At 33.7% G+C, this 10,862-nt stretch overlaps 3 protein-coding genes across 4 annotated transcripts; 1 reads left to right on the top strand and 2 right to left on the bottom strand.

Annotated features, from left to right (window-relative positions):
* The first annotated feature begins 70 nt into the window (after positions 1–70).
* LOC116346780 lies at positions 71–1,045 on the top strand. Its single transcript, XM_031776987.1, has 4 exons — positions 71–189; positions 278–435; positions 497–771; positions 832–1,045. The coding sequence occupies exons 1-4, from the start codon at positions 75–77 to the stop codon at positions 935–937; spliced, it is 654 nt and encodes a 217-aa protein (XP_031632847.1). The 5' UTR covers positions 71–74; the 3' UTR covers positions 938–1,045.
* Positions 1,046–1,339: 294 nt separating this feature from the next.
* Positions 1,340–6,166, bottom strand: LOC116346779 (ethanolaminephosphotransferase 1). Of its 2 annotated transcripts, XM_031776986.1 has the most exons (11): positions 5,668–6,166; positions 4,243–4,311; positions 4,028–4,168; positions 3,920–3,965; positions 3,800–3,850; positions 3,535–3,740; positions 3,312–3,469; positions 3,034–3,214; positions 2,751–2,960; positions 1,959–2,000; positions 1,340–1,492 (listed from the first exon to the last, which is right to left on the bottom strand). In XM_031776986.1, the coding sequence occupies exons 1-11, from the start codon at positions 5,722–5,724 to the stop codon at positions 1,457–1,459; spliced, it is 1,197 nt and encodes a 398-aa protein (XP_031632846.1). In that variant the 5' UTR covers positions 5,725–6,166; the 3' UTR covers positions 1,340–1,456. The 2 variants fall into 2 exon arrangements, with proteins under 2 accessions (XP_031632846.1, XP_031632845.1); XM_031776985.1 differs by having other exon boundaries at positions 1,340–2,000.
* An 878-nt stretch (positions 6,167–7,044) lies between these two features.
* Positions 7,045–10,842, bottom strand: LOC116346778 (alpha-aminoadipic semialdehyde synthase, mitochondrial; the record flags this gene model as incomplete). Its single annotated transcript, XM_031776983.1, has 11 exons — positions 7,045–7,348; positions 7,417–7,591; positions 7,812–7,895; positions 7,959–8,076; positions 8,145–8,594; positions 8,662–9,100; positions 9,212–9,282; positions 9,437–9,573; positions 9,637–10,074; positions 10,138–10,363; positions 10,435–10,842. Coding segments are annotated over 11 exons (2,676 nt in total), but the record flags the coding sequence as incomplete, so codon positions are not given.
* Positions 10,843–10,862: the final 20 nt, after the last annotated feature.

The following is a 10,862-nucleotide window of genomic DNA, read 5'->3' as shown; positions in this document are numbered from 1 at the left end:
TTGAGCGAAATGATATTTCCGATAAACTTTACCCCTTTTAGTTTTTTAAAAAGAATTTGTCATTTTCAGTTAAAATGTATGCAAAATTTGGTTCTCTTGGCATTAGACTATTGACGACTGATGACTTTCTACCTATAACAACGCTACTGAGTGTTACTCTAAATGAAGATCCTTTGTTTATCCGAACGGGCATGTACTCCTTTATGTCTATCTAACACATTATTCAATTCCAAATGGACATATGTCATAATAAAAAAATATTTTAAACATATTAAAGGTATTTCCACCAATGGTGAATCTCGTGATTATTTTCGGGAAAAATGGATTTCATATATAGCAGAAAACAAATCGTTTATATGGGTAGAAAATGGTAACATGATTGGTTTGAATATTCTTTATGTAGATGATGGATCCATGACTTCAATTCCGGCCCGTGTATGAAAAATGCCGAATTTTTCGGAGATTTTTTTTTAATTTGAGTTTTGTTTAATTTTAGATTTCTCCAGAATTGAGCTTGTACTACAATATATTGTCTGACTCAGAATTATCTTTTAATATGACTGACAAGTATGGAGTGGGTAGATTTTTGAACAGTGCTGTTTTTTGGGTTCACGAAGATTACCGTACGCCGGAAAATCTTCAGAAAATGCTACAATTCAGAGAAGCTATTTGTGTGCTCAATGGTATTGAAGCAACATCCGCCTATTTTACAAGTGATGAAGAAATTATTGCAGCTTATAACGTTGGATATGAGCAGGATGGCCACATGAGGTAAGAAAATAAAATAGTATTTCTAGTTGATCTGTACTAAATAGTTCATTTACTTTTTAGTTTTAAAAGTATTGCTCAAAAATATGGAGGTTTCAAAACAGACGAGAGTAATAATTCGCTTTGTATAACTCGCAAAACACTCAGATACATCATTAAATATGATTAATCCATGGTGGCTCTGATTAATACTAAAGCAAACATAACATTGTAGAAGAAAAAATATTAAATAATAAAGTTTGCATTGGTTTCAACTTAATTCAAAACTTTGATGAAATATTGTAATTGAACTCCACAGAAAAGTTATATAAAATCTGATTTTACAGGATGATTGCGAGGGGGTTGCGATGAATAGAAATCATTAGATTTTGTGCGAATTTGGTTGATGGATAAAAATTTCATTTTATATGAAAACTCTTGTTTGGATAATATTTATTAAGCAGCGAACTTATTATAGAGCTCTTTTGGCTTGTCAGAAACGAAAGTCGTAACATGCATAAAATACAACGAAAATTGTTCAATATATACAATTAATTTGCGAAAGCTTAAGCTATAAAAAAAACACAAAAACTACATTTCAATTCCTTCCTCAGTGAAAATAGAGATTTGCTCATTTATTTATTGTATCGATTTACTAATCAAATTTATCCATTACATTCGTTCAGTTTGATTTATTAAATTAAATAACTTAGATATTAATTGTTTGAGATGGCTGTGGTGGTATCTGAAAATGAAAATCAAAAACAATCAAATTTTAACAAATAAAAAAAGAAGAAAATCTAACTGATCCCCGTGTTTTTTTCATCATGATTACATGCAAACTTCACACGAACAAAATCACATATCACGATGAGTGAAGGTATTGTCGTCACAACGTTTAGATCTATAATAGTAATTGAATAAATATTTATAACACAATCAAACACGCCAAACCTTTTGGCCGTTCAATTTGTTCCCCCCGTTTGTTTGACACACTATGCTTTAATAAAACACATTTTATCGCTTAATACTAATTTACAATACATATATATGTAATTTACACTATATACTGATTTCAATATCAATGATGATAATACTTTTGTGTTAATTTAAGCACTAAACTGTACATGCACTTAATTATTTGAGAAGAAAAGGCATGCTTGTTAGTTGTTTTTGTCATGCATTTGTTTCCCGTATGTTCTTGATCTTACTTTGAAGCAATGGATTTTGAAGTGATCGCACATCTCGCGAACCTGTAAGAAAATTCATTAAAATATTTCACTTTCAAATAAGCATACATGCATTGGAATACAGTGACGGTAATGGCGTATGCTTTCCAATGTAAGATTTCAAATGGTACACATATATCATAATATTCATTGGATTGCATTCTGGTCAAAATTCCTTCAAACAAGACAATTTTAAGTGAATCTGAGAAATTTTTGAATTTGGCATAGATAACAAGAATACATTTTAGATTATGAAACAATACACGCGATAAAATAAATTTTATTTCGAATATGGCTGATAAAATGATTTTTACTGGATAATGAAAGCTCTGATAATGACTTAGATAATTACACAAATATTTGGCATGGAAACACTTTCGCCAAATTTTGTATCGTTAATAAATATCCAATTCAACTTTAGTACACAACTTTGATATCAAAGTACGTATTTTTATGGTAGCACTTAACGAGTTTGGGTGCCACAGTGCAAGGCGACGAAAAGGTCTTGCTTCTTACTCGCTCGTGTGAATGTTGTTTGTATTCATTTAGAAATGGTACGATTTTAAATACAAAATCATTTTGAAGAAGCCTTTAGCATTCATAAATATATAAATGGAACAATTTTGCTTTATTTAAACAAAGACTTTCATGTACGAAGAACATTCATTTTGGAAAACATACGTTTTATGTAACTGTAAAACGGCATATATGATACTTTGAAAACACCTTATTTCTTAACAAAATGTTTTTTAATTCAGTCAAAGTGGCACTTACGACTCCGTATCCAAAATGAATCTGTGTAATTGTGGCAAATATGGCCAAGAAATATACTAAAATGCTCTCAATGTTTGGATGAAGATTTGAGAAGTTGAAAAGATTGAATAATGGAGTAATCGATACACCACCAACAATAATCAGCAGGCACATTAAATGATTCCATCCATCTGCTCTGGTATCGGACATTTGGGCAACAATGAGTCGGCACTAGAACATACAAAGAAATATTCTTATTTCAGCAAATTTGTCGGTTTTCACTTCAAGTCAGCGGCTCAATTACGCTTATGTTGGAGAAGACTGTTCCAAATAGAAGGAAAAGCATTCTTGGTTCTTTTGATAGGATGTCATTTTGTGAGCCCAGCACCCAAATTGTTGTGATTGCAAATAGTGTTAAAAACGGGAATAATGGTCGAACTGCTTCAATAAATGGTCGCATTTTTCCGGTTCGTTTCCTGTATGACCTATAAACAAAGTTATTTTTTTTTTAAATCACAGATAACATCGAATTTATTCTTTGAAGCTAAAACCAATTAAAAAAATTTCAATTCGGTCACTTACATGATAATGCGATAGATAATAAATGGATGGCTAGTAACTAATCCACTGATATATAGTATCATTTCAAATACAAATGCCGGACTATATAAACCAAGCAACTTGAAGTCCCACATTTCAAGACCAAATACGCCTGTTATCAAAAGCATGACTGTTACTCCCTAAAAAAAAATCAGTGATCTTTAGAACCGATGAATAAATTTGTAAAATGAAATGTTTTCCGTACCCACATAGTGAAGTCATAGGCCCATGGCAGATAAAGTACAGCAGTATTATATTTTTCAAAATGTGTCAAATAGAAATTCAAGAATACATTCCAAATGACAAAGTGCATTCGAAGTGGCGAGATCTGTTCGGTTCCAAAAATGCTAAACATATAAATGGGAATTAGAGCTGCTGAGTACGAATCGACGCCATGGTCAAACAATTCGCCTATAAATACAATAATAAATTAGTATAATATTTATTATAACAATATTTCAACAATTCACCTAATGGGCCACTCGTTCCAGTCCGACGAGCCTGTTTTCCATCAATACCATCTGTTGGCAATTAAGATAAAGTTCCATTTTAAAACAAACCAAATTATCGTTCTGATCAAACCAAATTACCTAATGTATATGCAACAAAAATATTAATAGCTGCCACAATCCAAACCTAATTCAAATTGAAAACAAATAAAAAAACATCCAGAGATCGATGAAAAGAAGTATGCATACCCAGTTTGGTATCGTACTGTTTCTCGGATCATTTGCAGCTTTGAAATGAAAATCATAGTATCCGATTAATAAAAAATTTACTATCGTCAGAAGAAAACCGGTGAATGTTATTAGATTGGGTGCAATCCATCGCGGAAAAAACTGCAAAAAGAAAATTAAATATTTTTTTTTTTAATTCAATTCTCATACGATAATAACATGCGATTGCCCTTTACTTGCACCAAGTAGTTCCAAAACGGATGCATAACATTTCGAGAGAAGAAGCTGGTGTCCACACAGTTGTACTGTAAATAGAAATCAAATGAAACAAAAGAATTGATTTGCTTATTTGCTATCAATGTTTCAAGTCTGAAAAGTCAATCACACCATAATAAAATGTTATCTGTCAATAAGTCACATGCACACAGCCAGTGTTTCACAGCTTTGATTTGACTTAAATATCCATATTTAACAATTTGTTATTATTCGTTGCTCATTTGCGTCGCACATACTTTGCATTTTATTTTCTGGCTTTCTGATTTACATGCTTCAATTATTTCTATCGATGAGAATGAAAATGGATTATGAGTTGGCATGTTTTAAACGGCATTTTAGCATTTAAAAAAAGACTAGCAAATTGGTTTTAAACTTGATTTAAATTAGTAGATGCAAATAATTGGAATAATTTACTTTTACAATTTGATTTTTTCCTAAAGATACAGTTTGCTAAAAGAGTTGATAAAAAAACATGAACTACTTTGAAGCTCATCGATCCATTTATGGTTTTAGTAATGGAGTTTTGATTACACTTAATAGCGTGCAATTCTAGCTAAAGGGAAATAGACAGAAGGAGCTAGAGGGAAAATTACAGAGAAAGAGAGGGGAATAAGGAGAATGAAAGACGCTGGGAAAGAGATGGAGAGGAAGAGAGGGAGGGAGTTGCCAAACAAATGCATAAAATTGACCGGTCGATAAAATCATGGAAAAGTGAAACAAATATTTTCAATTTACAAGCACAACATTTACATTATCAAATCGATTCGAAAACCAGCGATTCAATTATAAATGTGAGAAATTCTTAGCACACTTTTATTAGAAAAGTACGTGTACTTCATGTTTGAAGTTCGCATTCAATTGAAAATCCATTTGAACCGTCAAAATCTATAACGTAGATAAGTTGTTGTTGCCAATATACTAGCGTATATGACACAAAATAAGGAAAAACTTTGACCTTATGGCGATGATACACAACTGGACGGGTGTTACGTAGAAAATGAATTATTAAAAATGTAGTCTATCATTTTATTCTGTCTATTACAATCGTATGAACACATGTTTAAAAACTTGCAAATTAAACATAAAATATTTCAACATGGTGATAGCACAATTCCATTGAAAGAAGCAAATTGTTTAGTTTTTCTTTGGTCAAAATATTCATTTTGTTTGTTGTTCACAATCACAATCCAAAATGAAACAAACGAACCAGTCTGACTGTTATTTGTTGTTGTAAATATTGATAAAGTGGCACTTTTAATGATAGTGCGTTAATAATATTAAGATAATTAGCGTTGAACATCTTTAGCACGACACCAAACAATTTTTTACAAAGAAACAAACACTATATTTATCGTTGTTATCTAATTACAGCTATTATTTTGTACCTTATAGTTATCGAAACCCCTTCGATGTTCTTCTCGCAAATAAGTGTATTTGGGCATTTTCGTTTATCTTGCTCGTTTTGTTTCACTGCACAAGCTTGTATAATTTCTACGTTTTGTTTTAGCTTTTTGTTCTGATTTCACACAAACTTGAATTACAGCTATGAACACAAACAATTATGCGAAGGTCTCAACTTATTTTATTTCAAGTTAAAAAAAACACACACACACACATCACATTTGTGATTTACACTCAACTCCATGAATTCATTTTTTAACCGCCTGATTGTCGATTTAAATGAATATGAATTATCCGATGAAAAATTAACAAGGATGTTTATGTCAGCAGCATAAAACAACAGTAAAAGTACCGCGACGACACTATCTTACAATACAATTTCGAATGAAAAAAAAAGAAGAAGAAAAAAATTGTGTACTATTCTCGAAAAATATGCTCGCTTGCACTGGTGCTCTCCAACGCTGTTTATTTCCAAGTGATGAAACGTTTCCGAGCATTCATTGAGTGTCATGAATTGTCACTGCCGCTTGCGACGTATCACAATGCGACATATTGTACACCCATACATATTCAGTCGGTTGCGTTTCGCCTTTTCAATTCAATCGTTATGCTGATAATAAAATTTATTTGCTACACATTTTCGTTTAACGTTTAACAAAACTATATGAAACAAATAATCGTCACTGTAACGACAAACATCCATCGCAAGCACACAACGAACAGCTGTTTAATTATTTCATTGTTCGGTCGGTCGATTTGTGTGTACACACAGTTGTAGTTGGTGTCATATTTATTGGGTGATTGTGTGGAGTAGTTGAATGAATGTGTTATCAATTACAATATTATCGGAGAATCCATACGAACCTATATTCCGGAACACTTTATTCCGAATAAGTGATGTGATTTTTTTTTCAGTTGCTTCGGTTTGCATTCAAAAAATCTCAACTACCGTCCAATAGTCGGATATACACTTTTAATAGCAGTTCTAATTATATGCAGAGAGAGAGGGAGAGACAGAAATATATGTATAAAAAGCGAGTTGTGACTAATTGAAATTTGTAGCGTTCCTTGATGTCAAGTTCAAAGCTATAGCTTTGTATGACTAAATTAATTACGCGGACACATCGATATTCAGTAATGCAACACGAGACAAAAAATTGTATGCACTATCACATAAAAGGGGTTATATGATAGACCCGGATAACCCTCCCTAAAAGCTTATACCTCCCCATCGAGAATTGTTGAAATTTGAAAAAAAAAAACGCAATCAACTTTTTCTACGACGATGGACTCCCCCTGCTCCCTTCATTTGGACCGATTATGCCCATTTATATGTATACATAAATAATATCTTGGTATCATTTACAGGAATAAACGGCTATTTATTGTTTCATTTAATCTTTATTTTAAAATATTGTAAATAAATTACGGTCAAAAATAGCAAAAATCAACAAGATAATGATAAACTCAAATGAGAATGTTGAAGATTTAATGAAATAGGCCTGTTTTGTTCATATATTAAAAGAAGTGCTATCTCAATTTAATATACGCGATGAGTGATTCGATGTAAAGCCTTCGGCTCGAAGTCGCGACAACATTGGCATAAACACGTCGGGAGCGAATGGCAAAACGACTCCACGCTCTTGAATTTCACCATCGAGTATCCTTAAGAGGGGAAAAACAGAAATGTATTATTTTTAATATCGTTTACTTTCCGATTTGGTTATTCTTACATCTTTGTGGCAATCGCAGTGGGATATCCCACTGTTAGAGCCATGGCGGAGTTTCCGTTTTGATTTTTTGGCGTGCCGTAGACAACAAAATCGATACCTTTCTGCTCACGCGTTTGATCCGGCCAACGAACAATGAACTCATGACGCAAAATTACCAAGTCACGTTCGTTATCATCTGGAATGATATTACGATTGAAAATAAGTTGGAATATTTCTGGATTTTAATGATTGTATTCAAGTATTTAATTCTCATTTTCCCTATCACATTTCTGTCCACTTTGATAATACATTGCGAATACGTGCAAAAGGCAACACGTAAAATGTGCTAGATCTTATTGAAAATGAGCGTACATGCAGTGGCGTGTAGTTTATATGATTTATCAATATCAACTTACCGAAAGCTAATCGCTTGCTAAGATAATTGCTGAGTGTATCGATTGGTGTATTCAATTTTACGACCGGAGTTTCGTCCAACAAACCTAATTCAAATTGAAAACAAATAAAAAAAACATCCAGAGATCGATGAAAAGAAGTATGCATACCTAATTGTTCAATATCATCAACATACTCAATTGGAACTCGTTCACCAAGCCGTTGTTTCAGATTTTCATAGAACATACTGGGATCGGTTAAACCCAACATATTTACAATGAGCTGACGCTAATTTTTGAGCAAAAAATATACCAAAAACATTAGAAAAGCAATTTTCTAAAGCTTATAAAGCTTACCCATGTAATATCCGGTCCATTCGGGTGCAACATCGGATGAGGTTCAGTGTCTATGAGTCCAAGAGTTTGAATGGCTTGAATGCATTCCGAAAAGCCTTTGTAGCGAATTGTTCCACGCAACAATGTGCAGACATTGGGTCCCAAGCCATACAACTCACCGTACTTTGTCGAATCTCTGTTCGGGAAACCTTCCAATGCAAATCCAGGCAAGAAATTTAAATCTTTCGGTGCAGACATTAGGTCACCACCACCTAAGATTTCCACGATTTGTCCGCGATTCAAATATTTTGCTGGCGATAGTGTGTTTGCCAAAACGCCCCGTGGGGACCAAGAGAATTTATAACGTAATGGATTATTCGAACTTTCCGGTGCTGGCAATCCACCGCAATAGCTAATCAAAGATTCAATTGAACCGCCTTTTTCATGGACATCTTTGATTAATTCAAGAGCCTAATTCAAATTGAAAATAAGAAAATAAAAAGAAATTCGAGGGATCGATGAAAAGAGGTATGCATACCAAGAAATGATCAATGCCAGGATCTAAGCCGACTTCATTTAAAATAGTCACACCAGCATCGGTGGCGGCTTTGTGTAATGAGCGAACATGATCTGTAATATAGCTCGCAGTTACCATGTTTGTTTTCACTTCAATACATTTTTCAGCAACGATTCCATGCAGAGCATATGGAAGCAATGAGACGACAACATCGCTTTGACTACACAATTCAGCCAAATGATTGGGATTTTCGGTGACCGATAAGTAAGTACTTTTCACTCCCGGAAATTTATTCGCCAGCGTATCAGCTTCGTCTTTGAATTGCGAACAAATATTGATGGAGACCTTTTCATCACGGCATAAGTATTCGACAAGCGGCTCTGATACCATACCAGCTCCCAAAACAAGCACTCGTTTACGTCCATCCAATGAACTTGAATCGCTATTATGGCGACTGCGACTAAAAACAACAAATATGCAAAATAATACAAAATGTTTACAAACAGAGAAGAGAAATGATTTACTATTTTTTGTTAATGAAAAAACATATAAATAAATAAATAAAACTTACACAGATGCTTCTCTAAGTTCAGCAATATACTCAAAATTATCTGTCAATTTGCCATTACTTGCAACGATGCTCTGTAACGTTTGCGTCGTAAAAAAAGAGTAAATGATCATTAAAACATGTTTTCGGAGCAACAATTTTATAGCCAAAAATGTCATTAATTCCAATTAAAATATAACTTTGTTCGCATAGAGCATTCAATGTATTTAATAATGAAACATAAATTACCGAATGAATTGGAATGCTGAAGCTATGACTTTCAAGTGGTTTTGTGGCATCGCTTTGTAGAATATCCGAAGTATACGGCAATAATAAGTCCCCAAAAAGATCCGTAGATTCTAACGGCAATTGTGTGGGCATATTATCTAAATGATCAATGGAAATTATTGAATTTATTTCGTCACGTTTTTAGGTTTTTTATTTATTACCTATTGAACACACAAGAACTCCGGGTCCTTTAAAGCTCTTTGTGTCTTTATTACGATCGGCATCGTACAAACAGAATGGTGTATCGATGTTTGTGCATTCATTCATGAATTCGATCGAACCGCCCGGATCTGCCGATATGTCACAAATTGCTAACATTCGATGAGGAAGAGGAGGCGCACCTCGGCTGTATGGGAGCCATGGAGTGTTTGCCGGTCTTAATAATGTTTTTGCATCTGGAATTGTCAATAGTTTTGGACTTCCTACGGCCCAATAAATGCCATTTACAATAACCGAAGCGTACGGTGCTATTTTCTTTGAAAATGTTGAAATATAACGTTCTGGAAACTCAATATACTCTTGGGGATCAAAACCACCATCCTCTCTACGTTCCAGATGATCCGATCGACTTACTTCACATCCATAAATCTTGTTTTGATCTTAATAAAATGGAAATTTATTTAGATAATACCCAATAAAACGAATGCTATTAAATTTCATACTTCCGTGTTCTGCAACTTTTCTCAGCGTCTCGGGAGCAACGTATTCAATAGGTAAGTCTTGGAAAATTTCTTGAGCGCCTTGTGATACATTGCCTGACCCGGTGAAAACGAATGTAAGTGGTCCAATCGACTTGGGCATTAAACCCAACGCAATTTCATAACCACAATCACGTACAGCTTGACGAGCCATCGATGAATTTCGATAATTATGAGGCGGTCCAATATGCTTTTATGGTTACAAATTTGTAAATGAGTTTGATTCAAAAGTCTCGTAATATTTTTAATTTTTTTTTTTACCAAAAATGGTGTATGATGTCCCAACGCCAATAAGCGCAATCCGATTCCATGAAGTATGTTTATCATTCCAGCAACGCCGGCATATCTTCCAAATGCAACCATTCTATGTCCCGATTCATCGACAATTCTTTCATAGTCGATGAGTCGAATATTTTTTTCCAAAATTGCATCCAATAGGGGCATATTTGACTCTTGCGCTTTGATTGTGTGCGAGAAAAAGCAATAAGTCTTGCCGGGAATGAGAGCATCGATCGGAACTTGTTTTACACCAAATATTACGTTCGCGTCACTTATATCTTCTCGTATCATGGCTCCTGCTTCCAAATACGACTTTAATTTAAATAAAATAAGATATGAAAATGAGAGGAGAAACGCAAAATTCAGATCATTTGTTGTTTTTGTTAGTAAAGTTTTGTTTGTGCTTCAAT

This window comes from Contarinia nasturtii, unplaced genomic scaffold, assembly GCF_009176525.2.
Source record: "Contarinia nasturtii isolate CC-2019 unplaced genomic scaffold, AAFC_CNas_1.1 Cnas_scaffold_1690, whole genome shotgun sequence".
Taxonomy (NCBI): domain Eukaryota; kingdom Metazoa; phylum Arthropoda; class Insecta; order Diptera; family Cecidomyiidae; genus Contarinia; species Contarinia nasturtii.
The sequence above is the reverse complement of the archived record's forward strand: the minus strand, read 5'-3'. Positions and strand labels throughout refer to the sequence as shown.

Excerpts from the sequence above, each read along its gene's own strand:
- LOC116346780 (XM_031776987.1), top strand. The coding sequence starts at position 75 with ATGTATGCAAAATTTGGTTCTCTTGGCATTAGACTATTGACGACTGAT. Across the intron at positions 436-496 it reads TGACTTCAATTCCGGCCCGT|ATTTCTCCAGAATTGAGCTT; the intron begins GTATGAAAAATG and ends GTTTAATTTTAG. Across the intron at positions 772-831 it reads GAGCAGGATGGCCACATGAG|TTTTAAAAGTATTGCTCAAA; the intron begins GTAAGAAAATAA and ends TTTACTTTTTAG.
- LOC116346779 (XM_031776985.1), bottom strand. The coding sequence starts at position 5,724 with ATGCCCAAATACACTTATTTGCGAGAAGAACATCGAAGGGGTTTCGAT. Across the intron at positions 3,851-3,919 it reads TTTTGTTGCATATACATTAG|ATGGTATTGATGGAAAACAG; the intron begins GTAATTTGGTTT and ends AATTGCCAACAG. Across the intron at positions 2,961-3,033 it reads CAGTCTTCTCCAACATAAGC|TGCCGACTCATTGTTGCCCA; the intron begins GTAATTGAGCCG and ends TGTATGTTCTAG.